General features: G+C 44.0%; 1 protein-coding gene across 2 annotated transcripts in view; it reads left to right on the forward strand.

Moving 5' to 3' along the window:
- LOC100380787 (block of proliferation 1) overlaps window positions 1–19,550 on the forward strand; it is an 86,977-nt gene that overhangs the window by 63,885 nt on the left and 3,542 nt on the right. For both annotated transcript variants that reach the window (XM_014178542.2, NM_001173911.1), the window contains 6 exon segments: window positions 5,855–6,067; window positions 6,364–6,525; window positions 6,691–6,771; window positions 7,443–7,512; window positions 15,128–15,260; window positions 15,594–15,774. In XM_014178542.2, coding sequence (XP_014034017.2) covers window positions 5,855–6,067; window positions 6,364–6,525; window positions 6,691–6,771; window positions 7,443–7,512; window positions 15,128–15,260; window positions 15,594–15,774 — 840 coding nt within the window.

Genomic DNA, 19,550 nt, shown 5'->3' on the forward strand with positions numbered 1-19,550 from the left:
CGTAGCTTTATTAACCCACCAATACCATTAGACCCCCCCCTTGCATTATAAACCGTAGCTTTATTAACCCACCAATACCATTAGACCCCCCTGCATTATAAACCGTAGCTTTATTAACCCATCAATACCATTAGACCCCCCCTTGCATTATAAACCGTAGCTTTATTAACCCACCAATACCATTAGACCCCCCCTGCATTATAAACCGTAGCTTTATTAACCCACCAATACCATTAGACCCCCCCTGCATTATAAACCGTAGCTTTATTAACCCACCAATACCATTAGACCCCCCCTGCATTATAAACCGTAGCTTTATTAACCCACCAATACCATTAGACCCCCCCTGCATTATAAACCGTAGCTTTATTAACCCATCAATACCATTAGACCCCCCCTGCATTATAAACCGTAGCTTTATTAACCCATCAATACCATGAGACCCCCCCCTGCATTATAAACCGTAGCTTTATTAACCCACCAATACCATTAGACCCCCCTGCATTATAAACCGTAGCTTTATTAACCCACCAATACCATTAGACCCCCCTGCATTATAAACCGTAGCTTTATTAACCCATCAATACCATTTAGACCCCCCCTTGCATTATAAACCGTAGCTTTATTAACCCACCAATACCATTAGACCCCCCTGCATTATAAACCGTAGCTTTATTAACCCATCAATACCATTAGACCCCCCCTGCATTATAAACCGTAGCTTTATTAACCCACCAATACCATTAGACCCCCCTGCATTATAAACCGTAGCTTTATTAACCCATCAATACCATTAGACCCCCCCTGCATTATAAACCGTAGCTTTATTAACCCACCAATACCATTAGACCCCCCTGCATTATAAACCGTAGCTTTATTAACCCACCAATACCATTAGACCCCCCCTTGCATTATAAACCGTAGCTTTATTAACCCACCAATACCATTAGACCCCCCCTTGCATTATAAACCGTAGCTTTATTAACCCACCAATACCATTAGACCCCCCTGCATTATAAACCGTAGCTTTATTAACCCACCAATACCATTAGACCCCCCTGCATTATAAACCGTAGCTTTATTAACCCACCAATACCATTAGACCCCCCCTTGCATTATAAACCGTAGCTTTATTAACCCACCAATACCATTAGACCCCCCCTGCATTATAAACCGTAGCTTTATTAACCCACCAATACCATTAGACCCCCCCTGCATTATAAACCGTAGCTTTATTAACCCACCAATACCATTAGACCCCCCCTGCATTATAAACCGTAGCTTTATTAACCCACCAATACCATTAGACCCCCCCCTTGCATTATAAACCGTAGCTTTATTAACCCACCAATACCATTAGACCCCCCCTGCATTATAAACCGTAGCTTTATTAACCCACCAATACCATTAGACCCCCCCTGCATTATAAACCGTAGCTTTATTAACCCACCAATACCATTAGACCCCCCTGCATTATAAACCGTAGCTTTATTAACCCACCAATACCATGAGACCCCCCCTGCATTATAAACCGTAGCTTTATTAACCCACCAATACCATTAGACCCCCCCGCATTATAAACCGTAGCTTTATTAACCCATCAATACCATTAGACCCCCCCTGCATTATAAACCGTAGCTTTATTAACCCATCAATACCATGAGACCCCCCCTGCATTATAAACCGTAGCTTTATTAACCCATCAATACCATTAGACCCCCCCTGCATTATAAACCGTAGCTTTATTAACCCATCAATACCATGAGACCCCCCCTGCATTATAAACCGTAGCTTTATTAACCCATCAATACCATTAGACCCCCCCTGCATTATAAACCGTAGCTTTATTAACCCATCAATACCATGAGACCCCCCCTGCATTATAAACCGTAGCTTTATTAACACATCAATACCATTAGACCCCCCCCGCATTATAAACCGTAGCTTTATTAACCCATCAATACCATTAGACCCCCCCTGCATTATAAACCGTAGCTTTATTAACCCACCAATACCATTAGACCCCCCCCGCATTATAAACCGTAGCTTTATTAACCCATCAATACCATTAGACCCCCCCTGCATTATAAACCGTAGCTTTATTAACCCATCAATACCATTAGACCCCCCTGCATTATAAACCGTAGCTTTATTAACCCATCAATACCATTAGACCCCCCTGCATTATAAACCGTAGCTTTATTAACCCACCAATACCATTAGACCCCCCTGCATTATAAACCGTAGCTTTATTAACCCACCAATACCATTAGACCCCCCCTGCATTATAAACCGTAGCTTTATTAACCCATCAATACCATTAGACCCCCCCTGCATTATAAACCGTAGCTTTATTAACCCATCAATACCATTAGACCCCCCTGCATTATAAACCGTAGCTTTATTAACCCATCAATACCATTAGACCCCCCTGCATTATAAACCGTAGCTTTATTAACCCATCAATACCATTAGACCCCCCCTGCATTATAAACCGTAGCTTTATTAACCCACCAATACCATTAGACCCCCCCTGCATTATAAACCGTAGCTTTATTAACCCACCAATACCATTAGACCCCCCCTGCATTATAAACCGTAGCTTTATTAACCCACCAATACCATTAGACCCCCCTGCATTATAAACCGTAGCTTTATTAACCCATCAATACCATTAGACCCCCCCTGCATTATAAACCGTAGCTTTATTAACCCACCAATACCATTAGACCCCCCCTGCATTATAAACCGTAGCTTTATTAACCCATCAATACCATTAGACCCCCCCTGCATTATAAACCGTAGCTTTATTAACCCACCAATACCATTAGACCCCCCCTGCATTATAAACCGTAGCTTTATTAACCCATCAATACCATTAGACCCCCCCTGCATTATAAACCGTAGCTTTATTAACCCATCAATACCATTAGACCCCCCCCTGCATTATAAACCGTAGCTTTATTAACCCATCAATACCATTAGACCCCCCCTGCATTATAAACCGTAGCTTTATTAACCCACCAATACCATTAGACCCCCCTGCATTATAAACCGTAGCTTTATTAACCCACCAATACCATTAGACCCCCCCTGCATTATAAACCGTAGCTTTATTAACCCATCAATACCATTAGACCCCCCCTGCATTATAAACCGTAGCTTTATTAACCCATCAATACCATTAGACCCCCCCTGCATTATAAACCGTAGCTTTATTAACCCACCAATACCATTAGACCCCCCTGCATTATAAACCGTAGCTTTATTAACCCATCAATACCATTAGACCCCCCCTGCATTATAAACCGTAGCTTTATTAACCCATCAATACCATTAGACCCCCCCTGCATTATAAACCGTAGCTTTATTAACCCATCAATACCATTAGACCCCCCCTGCATTATAAACCGTAGCTTTATTAACCCATCAATACCATTAGACCCCCCCTGCATTATAAACCGTAGCTTTATTAACCCATCAATACCATTAGACCCCCCCTGCATTATAAACCGTAGCTTTATTAACCCATCAATACCATTAGACCCCCCCTGCATTATAAACCGTAGCTTTATTAACCCATCAATACCATTAGACCCCCCCTGCATTATAAACCGTAGCTTTATTAACCCATCAATACCATTAGACCCCCCCCTGCATTATAAACCGTAGCTTTATTAACCCACCAATACCATTAGACCCCCCCTGCATTATAAACCGTAGCTTTATTAACCCATCAATACCATTAGACCCCCCCTGCATTATAAACCGTAGCTTTATTAACCCATCAATACCATTAGACCCCCCTGCATTATAAACCGTAGCTTTATTAACCCATCAATACCATTAGACCCCCCCTGCATTATAAACCGTAGCTTTATTAACCCATCAATACCATTAGACCCCCCTGCATTATAAACCGTAGCTTTATTAACCCATCAATACCATTAGACCCCCCCTGCATTATAAACCGTAGCTTTATTAACCCATCAATACCATTAGACCCCCCTGCATTATAAACCGTAGCTTTATTAACCCATCAATACCATTAGACCCCCCTGCATTATAAACCGTAGCTTTATTAACCCACCAATACCATTAGACCCCCCTGCATTATAAACCGTAGCTTTATTAACCCACCAATACCATTAGACCCCCCCTGCATTATAAACCGTAGCTTTATTAACCCATCAATACCATTAGACCCCCCTGCATTATAAACCGTAGCTTTATTAACCCATCAATACCATTAGACCCCCCCTGCATTATAAACCGTAGCTTTATTAACCCACCAATACCATTAGACCCCCCTGCATTATAAACCGTAGCTTTATTAACCCACCAATACCATTAGACCCCCCCTGCATTATAAACCGTAGCTTTATTAACCCACCAATACCATTAGACCCCCCCTGCATTATAAACCGTAGCTTTATTAACCCACCAATACCATTAGACCCCCCTGCATTATAAACCGTAGCTTTATTAACCCATCAATACCATTAGACCCCCCTGCATTATAAACCGTAGCTTTATTAACCCATCAATACCATTAGACCCCCCCTGCATTATAAACCGTAGCTTTATTAACCCACCAATACCATTAGACCCCCCCTGCATTATAAACCGTAGCTTTATTAACCCACCGATACCATGAGACCCCCCCCTGCATTATAAACCGTAGCTTTATTAACCCATCAATACCATTAGACCCCCCCTGCATTATAAACCGTAGCTTTATTAACCCATCAATACCATTAGACCCCCCCTGCATTATAAACCGTAGCTTTATTAACCCATCAATACCATTAGACCCCCCTGCATTATAAACCGTAGCTTTATTAACCCATCAATACCATTAGACCCCCGCATTATAAACCGTAGCTTTATTAACCCATCAATACCATTAGACCCCCCTGCATTATAAACCGTAGCTTTATTAACCCATCAATACCATTAGACCCCCCTGCATTATAAACCGTAGCTTTATTAACCCATCAATACCATTAGACCCCCCCTGCATTATAAACCGTAGCTTTATTAACCCACCAATACCATTAGACCCCCCCTGCATTATAAACCGTAGCTTTATTAACCCATCAATACCATTAGACCCCCCTGCATTATAAACCGTAGCTTTATTAACCCACCAATACCATTAGACCCCCCTGCATTATAAACCGTAGCTTTATTAACCCATCAATACCATTAGACCCCCCTGCATTATAAACCGTAGCTTTATTAACCCACCAATACCATTAGACCCCCCTGCATTATAAACCGTAGCTTTATTAACCCATCAATACCATTAGACCCCCCCTGCATTATAAACCGTAGCTTTATTAACCCACCAATACCATTAGACCCCCCTGCATTATAAACCGTAGCTTTATTAACCCATCAATACCATTAGACCCCCCTGCATTATAAACCGTAGCTTTATTAACCCACCAATACCATTAGACCCCCCTGCATTATAAACCGTAGCTTTATTAACCCACCAATACCATTAGACCCCCCCTGCATTATAAACCGTAGCTTTATTAACCCACCAATACCATTAGACCCCCTGCATTATAAACCGTAGCTTTATTAACCCATCAATACCATTAGACCCCCCCTGCATTATAAACCGTAGCTTTATTAACCCATCAATACCATTAGACCCCCCCTGCATTATAAACCGTAGCTTTATTAACCCATCAATACCATTAGACCCCCCCTGCATTATAAACCGTAGCTTTATTAACCCACCAATACCTTCTATACATTTTTTGACATTATTATTATTATTATTATGTGCGAACACACAGACTTAAGTTTCACCACTGCTGTTGTCCTCTCTCTCTCCCAGGTGTCGAAGCTGGTCCATGCCATAAAGATGGGCTGGATCAAGCCCCGTAAGCCCAAAGAGACCACCCCTCAGTACTACGACCTGTGGGCCAAGGAGGACCCCAACGCCATCCTGGGGCGCCACAAGATGCATGTCCCCGCCCCCAAGATGAGGCTGCCTGGACACGAGGAGTCCTACAACCCACCGCCTGAATACCTGCTCACAGAGGAAGAGGTAAATAGTTCATTCATTATGCGTAATTATGAAAGTCTGTGTTGGAATGCATTACATGCTGCACACACATACTTGGACAGATATTTTTTTGCAACATCATGAATAACCTCATTCTCTTAGTAATTGGCTAAATTTGTACAGTAGCAGATCAATTGGTAGCATAGAATAACTGTAGCATTTTGGTCCCGAGATCCCTCCTTGTAACTATAGTCACAGTACACAGACCAATCATTAACCAGTATACAAGCCAGTCATTAGTATACTCACCCACCATTGGTTCTTTATCCCCCTGTCAGAGAATGGCGTGGGAGCAGCAGGATGCAGAGGACAGGAAGCTCCCGTTCCTCCCCCAGAAACACTCCTGTCTGAGGGCCGTGCCTGCATTCTCCCGCTTCATCCACGAGCGATTTGAACGCTGCCTCGACCTCTACCTGTGCCCCCGCCAACGCAAGATGAGGGTGAGACTACAGACCCTGCCTGAATGTCTGGATAAATAGGACGTTGATTTGAAGATGCTCATAAAGAAAAGTGCAGCTCATTTTGAAGGACCCATCTATGGTCAGTTCAATTGGGTGGTTCTCAACTCGTTCCTCAACTCTATTCATCTCACTTGGTCTCCACAGGTGAATGTGAATCCAGAAGATCTGATCCCCAAGCTGCCCAAACCCAAGGACCTGCAGCCCTTCCCCACCACCATGTCCCTGGTAGGTCAACCACTGGAACCACTGGGAATATTTTATTGGAAGTGTACCTCATTGTAAGGTCCTGTATTTTGCGTAATCATGTGACATGCCTGGATTTGAACCTTTTTGTTTAAAGCTTTTTCATCAACTTGTCCCCTTTTTATGTCAGATGATCCAGCACCACTCTCAGAAAATTGCTTACATGTTTGGTCTAATTGTCATTTCTGGATAAGCATTCAAATACAGGATCATTTATTGTTTCATTAGAATCCCCATTAGCTGTTGCCAAGGCCGCAGCTACTTTTCCTGGGATCCAAACAGAGAAACATTACATCAAACAAAACATTGTGCATTATACAAATTTACATTTCTCCATTATTACATTATGCAATTACAATACTACATTACTAAGAATAGTGTGTGTGTGTGTGTGTGTGTGTGTGTGTGTGTGTGTGTGTGTGTGTGTGTGTGTGTGTGTGTGTGTGTGTGTGTGTGTGTGTGTGTGTGTGTCTTTTCACAGTCCTCTTTGAGATGTTGTTTTTTAAATCTGATTTTACTGCTAGCTTGAGTTGCCTGAGATGGAAGACTTCCATGTATTTGTTAGAAAGTCTTGCTATGTCACATGGTGGGGTGATGATCCTAAGTAAGTAAGTTAAGTCAGTACCAATCATAATGATGTGTCCTCTCAACAGGTGTACATTGGCCACACCAGTCTGGTGCGTTCCATCAGTGCGTCTCCCACTGGCCAATGGCTGGTCTCAGGTCAGTGTTTTCTCCCTATTCATCTTTCATGTGATGTAGTAACATCTCTGACTCAGCTGCCGTTTGGCTAGCTCATCAGTTTGCCTTTTTCTTAGTCAGTAGCAAACTGTCTTGCTGGCACTCCATTTTTTTATTATGCCTGTTTCTGAGTCAGTAGTTAACTGACCGCTTAAATCGTCCCGAAAGTGTGAGCCATGATGTCATAATGACTGTGTGTTCCAGGCAGTGTCAGAGAGGGAGGGAGGGAGGGAGGGAGAGAGGGGCAGGCCTTACTTACTGCCTGGCACATATCTAAAAGGAAAAATCAAACACAGATAGCTTCCTAGCCGGTCTCCTTTTCTCCTCATCCATCTTAGACTTAAATAGTCTTTGTCTTTTCTAACTTCTGGCTAGCTGGCTGTTCTCCACGGTCAGTCAGAGAACAGTAGGCTAAGACTTTACTTGGGTTGTGAATGTTAGTACTATGTAGAACAGGGATCATCAACTAGATTCAGCCGCGGGACGATTATTTTTCTTGAGTGGGTGGTCGGGGGGTGGCTGGAACATAATTAATTAAAAATCTTTTCTAAAATGCAACTTGACCGCAAGAAGCCCAAACTGATATATTTTACTAAAACATAAGCATTTGTCATACCTTGGTTACATGTGTATATGATCACTTTTCTCTATTATCCGTGGGATTACTTGGGAAGTGTTCCTACGTTAAAATCACTTACAGCTGATTTCCTGGTGTTTTTACAGTCCGTCTCTGAAAGCCAGTTTGGCCCACGGGCCGCCAGTTGAGGATCCCTGATGTAGAAAGTCATCCCTAATTGTTCTCCTTTTGGTGATGAAGAGTAGCCGTTAGAAGTAGATGTAATTATGCACATTGACTACAGATTCTTACCAGGAAAACAACGTATGATTCAAAGCAGTAACACTTGATAGACATGGATGTGAATTTAATAACATGGAGGTGAGGGAAGAAGGGTCTGTAGATTGCTCACTCAGTGTTGGCTAGTTTCCCTCAGTTTAATATGTTCTGAGCCTGGGGGACACTGTCAGATATGAAGTAAGGGCCCCAGCCATATAACATGAAGGTGGCTTTGTCTTTCCACAGTCATGAGGTATTGCTGACTGGAGATTTGAACTCTTTACTCAGCACCAGGACAAAGGCCAGTGTAACTTGGTCTGAATAGGTCAATTATTGTAGTAACTGTACAGTATGAAAAGTTCAGGACATATTGAGAATAATATACATTTATGAAATACACTGAACAAATATATAAATGCAACAATTCCATAGATTTTACTGAGTTACAGTTCATATAATGAAATCAGTCAATTTATATGTGTGTGTGTATGTGTGTGTATATATACACGTGTGTGTGTGTGTGTGTGTGATATATACATACATGCATGCATATAAAATAAATGGATTTCACATGACTGGAATACAGATATGCATCTGTTAGTCACAGATACCTTTAAAAAAAAAAAGTAGGGGATCAGATAACCAGTCAGTATCTGGTGTGACCTGCCGCGCAACACTTCTCCTTCGCGGATAAATGGCACAACAATGGGCCTCAGGATCTCGTCACGGTATCTCTGTGCATTCAAATGGCCATCAATAAAATGCTATTGTGTTTGTTGTCCGTATCTTATGCCTCCCCATACCATCGCCACCATGGGGCACTCTGTTCACAACGTTGACATCAGAAAACCGCTCACCCACATAACGCCATACACGTGGTCTGTGGTTGTGAGGCTGGTTGGACATACTGCAGAATTCTCTAAAATGACGGAGGAGGCTTATGGTAGAGAAATTAACATTCAATTCTCTGGCAACCGCTCTGGTGGACATTCCTGCAGTCTGCATTCCAATTGCACGCTCCCTCAAAACTTCAGACCGCTGTGGCATTGTGTTGTGTGACAAAACTGCACATTTTAGAGTGGCCTTTTATTGTCCCCATCACAAGGTGCAGCTGTGTAATGATCATGATGTTGAATCAGCTTCTTGATATGCCACACCTGTCAGGTGGATGGATTATCTTGGAAAAGGAGAAATGCTCACTAACAGGCATGTAAGAAAATGTGTACACAGAAAGAGAGAAATAAGCTTTTTGTGCATATGGAACATTTCTGGGATCTTTTATTTCAGCTCATGAAACATGGGACCAACACTTTACATGTTGTTTAAGAACTTTATTCCCTGGCCTTACTCTTCTATGACAGCCATGGAAATCTCTATTCCCCAAGCCATAGTCATACTGTAGGGATGTTTTACTGTATGGTCTGTAGTTTAATATCAGCACTGAATAGACTGGTCAGTAGCCTACAGGGACGACTACAACATGGTGGCAATAGCACCTGTTTTGATTACGTTTCCATTCACACTAGTACTAGGCCCTCCAAGTGAAGGAAGGAGTGAGAGAGGGGTGACGTGGGCTAGTCAGAGAAAGACGGGAGAGGGAGGTGAAGAAGGAAGGATAGAGTGAGTGAGTGAGCGAGCGAGGCTGCCTGGCAGCAATTTAGTGGCAATATCTGTTAAGCCGTCCATAATAAAGGATTCATAAAGGCCCATATGCAAAACCACTACAGTCAGCGCCACTCTTTTGTATTGCTGTAAAATATATTAAACCAGTCATAAAACCCTCTTTCCCACAGTAAAAATGGCAGTTGACAACCTCCCAGGAATTGCAGCTCCCCCCTTCAATTTGTTTTCCTATTGTGTGAGGGTTGACAGATAATTCATTCCATATCAGTGTGTGGTGCTTTTTAATGATGGCTGTTTCTTTGACCCACCCTGTCTCCAAATAGGGGACTGTCTGGGGTAGTGCTAGCTAGCGCAGGGGGCTAACGCCAACCCCACCACACCAAGCCTGTACTCACTGCTCACTAACTCAACCACGATAAAGTTGGAAAATATTATTACGAAGAAGCTACCAAGGCCAACAGCAGTAAAAACACAGCCAGACAATGTCCCCATGTAAAAAAATAAAAAAATAAAAATAAAAAACCCACTTGTAATAGGAAACCAAAGTAATGCTGTGAAATCATTTGTCGGTTGTGTCATACATTCTTCTGGAGACGTCTAAAACTGTAAAACATGACGATGACCTACCCCACACCCAGCATGCCCTCTGTTCTTTCAGGACTGGAGTGACTTTTATACACTTTATAAGTATGCAACAAAAAAAATGTATGTTAGAGGCATTCCGAACCTCTTACAACCATTTATAGTCAGAGTCACACATGGAATCCTCTTCCCTATATAGTGTCCTACATTTTACCAGGGCCCATGGGTACTTCCACAGGGCTTTGGTCAAAAGTAGTCAACACTGGTCTTTGAGTACCCTCAACAGTACACATTTCTTTTGTAACCCTGGACAAGCACACTTGATTGAACTTGTCAACTAATTATCAAGCCTTCAGTGAGTTGAATGAGGTGTGTTTGTCAAGGGGTACAACGAAACTGTGCAGTGTTGGGGGTACTGGAGGACCAGGGTTGGGAAACACTGATGGAGGGAATAGAGTGTTATGAGACACAGACGTGGGACATTGTACTGATCATCCTGGGTTGGACTCTGGCTTGACTCTGTGTACAGTATATTCACACCCACACTCCCAGCAGTAAACAAACTGGGGTTCTGGTGTTCCCGGCTCCACATTCCATACTAATGATGTGGCCACAATGGGTAACTTGGTGCAGTGGCAGCTCCTCCAGCCCTGCGGGTGGCGTTCCCTCTGAACTCTGGATAGGGCTGAACACTCAACCTTCAACCCTTCCCTGGTGGTTATGACCGGGAAGGACGGAATGCCTTCCTCCACACGCTGGTCGGGTTGGGATTAGAATGTCACTGGCTTTTTATGGAACTACGGAATCCTATGTATGGAACAGGTTTTTCTCAGAAATGTAGCCCACCTTTTACTAACCACATCTGGTTGGGCCAGAGCTGGCCCCTCACATTTTGTTCTGAAGGACCTGGGACATCATAGACACTAAGGTTAGGTTAACTCCCCTAGCTAGTCCCCTTCTCTCTGTCTCTCTCCTATCCACAACATCAAACCCAGCTGAATATAGCTAGTCATTCTTGTAAAAGAACACACAAGTGTTGCTTTGGAACACAACTGCAAATTATCTGGGCTGGTTGTGGACATGTGAGTGGTCCGTCCCAGGCGGGCAGCCCAGGGACAGAGGCCTCTGTGAGGTCACAACAGGAAGAACACAGCCCTGAGAACCAGAGGGAAATGACACCCACCAGCGGCACCACTACCAAGATGGTACCATAAACTAACTGATTGTCATGTTTTTGTGAGTTAGTTGACTGTTTCTGTGAGGGTCCTTGTCAGAGTGTACAAAACATTAATAACACCTGCTCTTTCCATGACACAGACTGACCAGGTGAAAGCTATGATCCCTTATGTCACTTGTTGAATCCACTCAAATCAGTAGAGGAGAGGTTAATAAAGGATTTTTATGCCTTGAGACATGGAGGGTGAATGGGCAAGACAAATGCCTTTGAACGGGGTATGGTAGTAGGTGCCAGGCGAACCGGTTTGTGTCAAGAACTGCAACGCTGCTGTTTTTTTCATGCTCAACAGTTTTTCATGTCTATCAAGAATGGTCCACCACCCAAAGGACATCCAGCCAACTTGACACAACTTTGGGAAACATTGGCGTCAACATGGGCCGCATCCCTGTCAAATGCTTTCGACACCTTGTAAAGCCCCATTCCCCAACGAATTGGCAACAGGTCGCGCAAGCAATTATCATTGATATTTTACCTGGATGCTTCTTGTGCAACCCTGCTCATTTTTACTTGTGGATAGCGACAAAGTTACAGGTTTTCATGGAACACATTGAAAGGTAACTTGACACTGTGTTGTTAAGTCTGCGAATTTGAAGTATATTGATCAAAAGAAAATGTAATTGACAGAGGTGTGTTCTGGTGTGTAAATGTATTATAAATTAGCAGCGTGTCAGTTTTCCAAAGGTTTGGTGTATCTAACTGGCTATAATGGCAGCCAATGACGTTCACTAGCTTATTTGTTTGTGCTTTGATTGAAACCTTCTTTAGCGGAATATACCTAGCTAGTAGAAGAATAATGCTGTTACTACATGGCTTTCAAACCAAGGTGCCCTAGAAAGTCCTCAGTCCGTCATTCCCTCCGCCCTGAGTCAGTTGATCGTGCTGACCAATAGCGCTGCTCCTGTCTGTTGACTAACATTGTGGTTTGCACTCGTCCACTGTGCCTTGAACTGTGCTCTGATGTTACAAACCACGCGTCCGTTTTAGTTTTATTCTCTAATTTTGCTAAATGTTCTTATCCTGTCCAGTGACACAGCCTTGTATTTATGTCAGATTGATGTCCATAGCCCCACCCAAAAAATATCCTTCTTGTATTCTCAAGTAGGTGAGTAAGTGCACTCCAAACTCTTGGGTCTGCCCCAGTTATGTATTTGAGTAAACCATTGACATTGACCTAGCATTTAAGGAAGTCCCCTCAATAGAAAAGACGAGGAGAGTTCTTAACCCAGTTTTACAGCCTTAGACCTCTCCCTCTCAAACACAAGTGTTGAGTTTCCAATGTGTCCACATGCGACTCACTCGACCCTTCGGCCAATCCACCGGCTGAACCACAGCTATGCGCTGCCAGATGGACTGGTCTCGCACTCATACTCTCTCTCTAAACCGCAAGCTGGACACAACCTCACCGCCGGGCCGGGTCGGGCCTGTCCGTCCAGTTCTATATCCGTCGCTGCCGCAGGGCTCAGTACTTAAAAAGTGATTATGGTTTTCCGAGTTATTACACTCCACCCTCCGGTCTGGAGCCCCCCCCTTTGTTTCCTATGCATTTATGGAGCATGCAGGTATAAAAGTAAAAATAAGACATTTTATTTTACTACTACTGCCTCCCGCTCATACGTTGGAGTAGCATAGAGTCGGTGCTGTTATCGAAGGTGGTTGGTTTGCGTAGTGCCTTCGCGTTCACAGTTTTCCTTATTTTATGCCAGCAGTAAGGAGAGATATGGTATTGATTGGGACCTCTTTTTTTTTCACTCTTTCTTTCTCAAACAAACCCCCTAACAGGAAAAGGGAGACAAACATAAGCAGGGGTTCATTCATGCCAAAGTATTGTCCAAAGAAAAGGTATATTAGAAATGTCAGTGTTCCGTTGGCTCCTAACAGAGGTGTAGTGGCAAACCAAACAGCAAAAGCAGACCAGTACAGGAGGTTGCCAAAGATTCTAGAAAGATCTATTTGAATATGACTGCTCCATGGCTAGTAGACACATTATGGCAAAGAAAAGACATGTCAACCTGAATGCAAATTATCATATTTTGGCAGTGCTCTCCAGTGATACTGCACGTGTAACAGTGTAGGATCCTTCCCTCTCCTTGCCCCAACCTGGGCTCGAACCAGGGACCCTCTGCACACATCAACAACTGACACCCACGAAGCATCGTTACCCATCGCGCCACAAAAGCTGCGGCCTTTGCAGAGCAAGGGGAACAACTACTTCAGGTCTCAGAGCGAGTGACGTCACCCGATTGAAACGCTATTAGTGCGCGGCACCTCTAACTAGCCATTTCACATCAGTTACACACGCACTCCCAGAAGGCATTATGCCTAAATGGAGTCCTATTCCCTACATAGTGCACTACTTTTTACCAGAGCAGCCCATATGGTCGTACGATATAGGGAATTGGAGCGTGGCCTTATTGCGTCCAGATCGGCCAATGATGTGTCAGGCAGCAGCGGTGGTTTCACAGGCAGTTGGAGAGGCAGAGTGAGCTGCGTTCAGGAAGAGCGTCTGTTTTCACTCAGCTGATGAGCAGCGGGCAGCCCAGGAAATCTGTACCGTCCCTCTGTATGTCTGCTAATACACACACACACACACACACACACACACACACACACACACACACACACACACACACACACACACACAGAGAGAGAGAGAACTTTTGAACACGTGAAACACACACACACATACACACAAATGGATCACTTTTGAACGCATGTGAACCACACACAAACATACAACTTTACAGACACACACACACACACACACACACACACACACACACAGTTAATTGATAATGTATTGAAGAGGCTTACGTTCTATTTTTGCTATATAAAGATGAGCTACATTACCCTGAGGTAATGTCTGAACTCCTACTATTACTGTGTATCACATTATTATTAATCAACACAGGCTGCATCCCAAATGGCACCCTATTCTCTATATAGGGAACTATTGTTGACCGGGGCCCGTAGGGTCTGAAGTAGTGCCCTTCGTATGGAATAGGATACCAGTTAGGACGCGCGTACAGTCTCCCATAAACTAACCCCTGTCTAAGCAGTGACACAAACCAGGCCCAATCCCCCTCTACCCCTGTGCCATTAGTTTGTGATCCCCTCTCATATAGGTTAGTCAGCCTGCTAGCTCTGAGCTCTCCAGGTTTATTTATGGGCTACTTTAACACTTTCACGCTGTGGTAACTCAACGAGGCCCGGCGTCCAGAGACCACACTTTCTGCCAGGGCACATACAGTCACACACATTGCTGTTATGGGCCCCCTGTTGACTCTGGTGGTCTGACCTTTGACCCCTATCTCTCCCTCCAGGCTCAGACGACTGTACGGTGCGCTTCTGGGAGGTCAACACGGGGCGCTGCATGAAGACGCTGGAGGTGGGCGGAGCTGTGAAGAGCGTGGCGTGGAACCCCAACCCGGCCGTCTGCCTGGTGGCTGTGTGCTTGTAAGTCTCCTCCTCCAACAGTCTCTTTCCTCCTAATGGTTGCTCCACTCTTTCCTATGTCCTGAGTTCTCCTCTGTGTCTTCATCACTGAACATACAGTATACTGTATGTGTTCACAGACCGAATGATTTCATAGTGTAGTTTCAGAGGTTAACCAATAACCACTGCAACCAGTTTATAATTGTTAGTATGTGGTACTACTGATGCCGCTGTCAACAAACTTTGAGAGGACATTTCCTCTTTACTACTGTGACATTATCGTGACTTGAGCAACCTGACTCTTTCTCTCTTGGTCTCTCTCTCCCTATCACTCCATCCCCCTCTCTCCCTCAGTGAGAGTACAGTGCTGCTGTTGAACCCAGCTCTGGGAGACAGGCTGGTGGTGAGCTCCACAGACCAGCTGATTACCTCCTATGAGCCCCCAGAGGAGGACAAGGAGCAGGCTGTTACGTGGGCTCTGCCTGAAGGCCCAGAGCACGACAATGGCCACCGCCTCACCCTCACCCACCCCAAGGTAAGAGTCCTGAAACTACCCTCACAGACTAACCCTCACCCACCCCAAGGTAAGAGTCCTGAATCTACCCTCACAGACTAACCTTCACCCCACCCCAAGGTAAGAGTCCTGAACCAACCCTCACAAACTAACACTCACCCCACCCCAAGGTAAGAGTCCTGAATCTACCCTCACAGACTAACCCTCACCCCACCCCAAGGTAAGAGTCCTGAACCTACCCTCACAGACTAACCCTCACCCACCCCAAGGTAAGAGTCCTGAACCTACCCTCACAGACTAACCTTCACCCACCCCAAGGTAAGAGTCCTGAACCTACCCTCACAGACTAACCTTCACCCCACCCCAAGGTAAGAGTCCTGAACCTACCGTCACAGACTTATTCTCACAGGGCTCGACATTAACACTTGTCCTCTTGTCCGGGAAAAGCACAAAAAAAGTTGGACAAGAATAATATAGATTTAAATTCTCCGAATGGCCAAGTAAAAAAAAAAAAAATCACATCACAATATCAAACAATTACTCTGATCAGAAAGCCTACAGGTAAAGTGTAGGTGATATGCATGTTGCCTACAGCCTCATGTCCAAACCCATGCTGACATGAGGGAGGCGCCAGAAAATGTAGCATAACTTTAATGAGCCTTTTAATTAGGGCCTACATAAATACAGGATTAACGCCAGTCATGTTTTACAAATATAATGAATGTTGACATCTTAAGGTTCGATTCTGTAAACATACTCGAGGTGTGGTTTGTTCATATCAAATGGTCGCAAGAGAATAAAGGACAGTACCTGTGGCGCACCGCACATCACCCACCTTGCGTCTGATCGGAGACGGTCAGCATTTTGAAACTGTGTAATCATTAACTTCATTGTTTAAAACCTGGACGTTTTCTGTCGTTTTCTGAAGAGTCTTACCTTGTTTCAAAGTAGCCTAGCCAAAATATGATCCTAGACATATTGGGGGAATTCTTTTATAAATACATAATATGGCATAGAAACCAGCATTTTTCATGTTGGTTTTCAAATCAACGTTATTTTATTGTCCGGCAGCAAAAGGCATACTCCTAGTCATATTAGGGACCCATGCTAGTTGGTGATAATCCCGGTCATATTAGGGACCCATGCTAGTTGGTGATAATCCCGGTCATATTAGGGACCCATGCTAGTTGGTGATAATCCCGGTCATATTAGGGACCCATGCTAGTTGGTGATAATCCCACTCATATTAGGGACCCATGCTAGTTGGTGATAATCCCACTCATATTAGGGACCCATGCTAGTTGATGCATCTTTAGATCTCCCCTCTTTTCTAATTTCTGTCACACGACACCGCTCTTGAGAACAGTCTTTTCCCACTACTTATATTTTGGAACATTTGCATATAGCCTACAGCCGTGTTGTTGAATTTATAATATGAATAAATACAACTTTCAATATTTTAAGCTAAAAGGACTGATCTGTTGCATCAGCCACATTGCTTTTTTTTTAACAGTTTATGTGCAGTGGTTGTATGAATTTTGGATCTGAGTCAGTTTTTTCCCGTAGACCCCAACAAATCCAGGGACGATTGGACACCCTTAATTCCGAGCCCAGGGGGGAATTTATAAAGATATAAAAAGTATTTTGGTTGTAAATGTTGCAATATTTTATAGGCTGTCCGATGATCCTCCAGGAGAGCCTTATTAAAGGTTGCAGTGTTGTATTTTCAGACAGGCTTGAATATGCAAAGATCCTGAAGGCAGAGTTTAGCCTACATTTTGTCTGTTTTTTTTTATGTTATAAAATATAGTAATGCATTTTAAGTGGTTCATTGCATCATACAATGATGTTAAAATGGTGTTACTTGAGCTTTTGGACAAGTAAAAAATCTGTCCTCATTGTCCGAAGGAAAGCCCTGCCTCACCCACCCCAAAGTAAGGCCCAGAAACACTCTCAATCCAAGTTAAATCCCTACCTAACCCAACTCCCCCTCACTCGCCCATTCACTCCCACCCAATCCTTCTCATGACTACTTTAAACTTAGTACCCTTCCCTAACCGTCCTCAAGGTAAAGGCTGTCCTTAGTACCTCCCTAGGATCCTGACCAAGGTTTATCCTTAGTACCTCCCTAGGAACCTGACCAAGGTTTATCCTTAGTACCTCCCTAGGAACCTGACCAAGGTTTATCTAGTACCTCCCTAGGAACCTGACCAAGGTTTATCCTTAGTACCTCCCTAGGAACCTGACCAAGGTTTATCCTTAGTACCTCCCTAGGAACCTGACCAAGGTTTATCTAGTACCTCCCTAGGAACCTGACCAAGGTTTATGCTTAGTACCTCCCTAGGAACCTGCCCAAGGTTTATGCTTAGTACCTCCCTAGGAACCTGACCAAGGTTTATCTAGTACCTCCCTAGGAACCTGACCAAGGTTTATCTAGTACCTCCCTAGGAACCTGCCCAAGGTTTATCTAGTACCTCCCTAGGAACCTGCCCAAGGTTTATCCTTAGTACCTCCCTAGGAACCTGCCCAAGGTTTATCCTTAGTACCTCCCTAGGAACCTGCCCAAGGTTTATCCTTAGTACCTCCCTAGGAACCTGACCAAGGTTTATCCTTAGTACCTCCCTAGGAACCTGACCAAGGTTTATCTTAGTACCTCCCTAGGAACCTGCCCAAGGTTTATCCTTAGTACCTCCCTAGGAACCTGACCAAGGTTTATGCTTAGTACCTCCCTAGGAACCTGCCCAAGGTTTATCCTTAGTACCTCCCTAGGAACCTGACCAAGGTTTATCCTTAGTACCTCCCTAGGAACCTGACCAAGGTTTATCCTTAGTACCTCCCTAGATCCTGACCAAGGTTTATCCTTAGTACCTCCCTAGGAACCTGCCCAAGGTTTATCCTTAGTACCTCCCTAGGATCCTGACCAAGGTTTATCTTGTACCTCCCTAGGAACCTGCCCAAGGTTTAAGTCACAGGGACCAGATAGATAACCAAAACCGGAGTAGATTGTGGTTAGCCTTTTTTCCTCAAGTAAATGGAAAGAAATATAAGAGTTCTTTATTTTTCCCCCAATTAAAACAAATATATATTTTATTGTCACAGAATGCTTATGGCATTTGGAAAGCCTACAATACTAATAGAAGCTAAAATAACTGCAGGGAGATTTTCAAGTGTCTGGAGAGGTTATCATTGGATTAATGTACCTTAGCTGTAGTCCTAGATGCACTGTAAAACATGTATTATAATGTGTTACTATAATAGTGTATAGTAAGTTGTAATATCTCCTCCTTTCTCTTTTTATCCCTCTCTCCCTCCCTGCTTCCTTCCTTTTCCCACCCTCCTTCCTTCCTTTTCCCACTCTCCTTCCTTCCTTTTCCCACCCTCCTTCCTTCCTTTTCCCACCTTCCTTCCTTCCTTCCTTCCTTCCTTCCTTCCTTCCTTCCTTCCTTCCTTCCTTCCTTCCTTCCTTCCTTCCTTCCTTCCTTCCTTCCTTCCTTCCTTCCTTCCTTCTCTCTGCTTCCTTCCTTCCTTCCTTCTCTCTGCTTCCTTCCTTCCTTCCTTCCTTCCTTCCTTCTCTCTCCTTCCTTCCTTCCTTCCTTCTCTCTCCTTCCTTCCCTCCTTCCTTCCTTCTCTCTCCTTCCTTCCTTCCTTCCTTCTCTCTCCTTCCTTCCTTCCTTCCTTCCTTCCTTCCTTCCTTCTCTCTCCTTCCTTCCTTCTCTCTCTCCTTCCTTCCTTCCTTCCTTCCTTCCTTTTCTCTCCTTATCATCCCTCGCTCCTTCTCTCTTTCCCTCCTCTCTCCT

The sequence above is a fragment of the Salmo salar genome, chromosome ssa27, assembly GCF_905237065.1.
Source record: "Salmo salar chromosome ssa27, Ssal_v3.1, whole genome shotgun sequence".
Taxonomy (NCBI): Eukaryota; Metazoa; Chordata; class Actinopteri; order Salmoniformes; family Salmonidae; genus Salmo; species Salmo salar.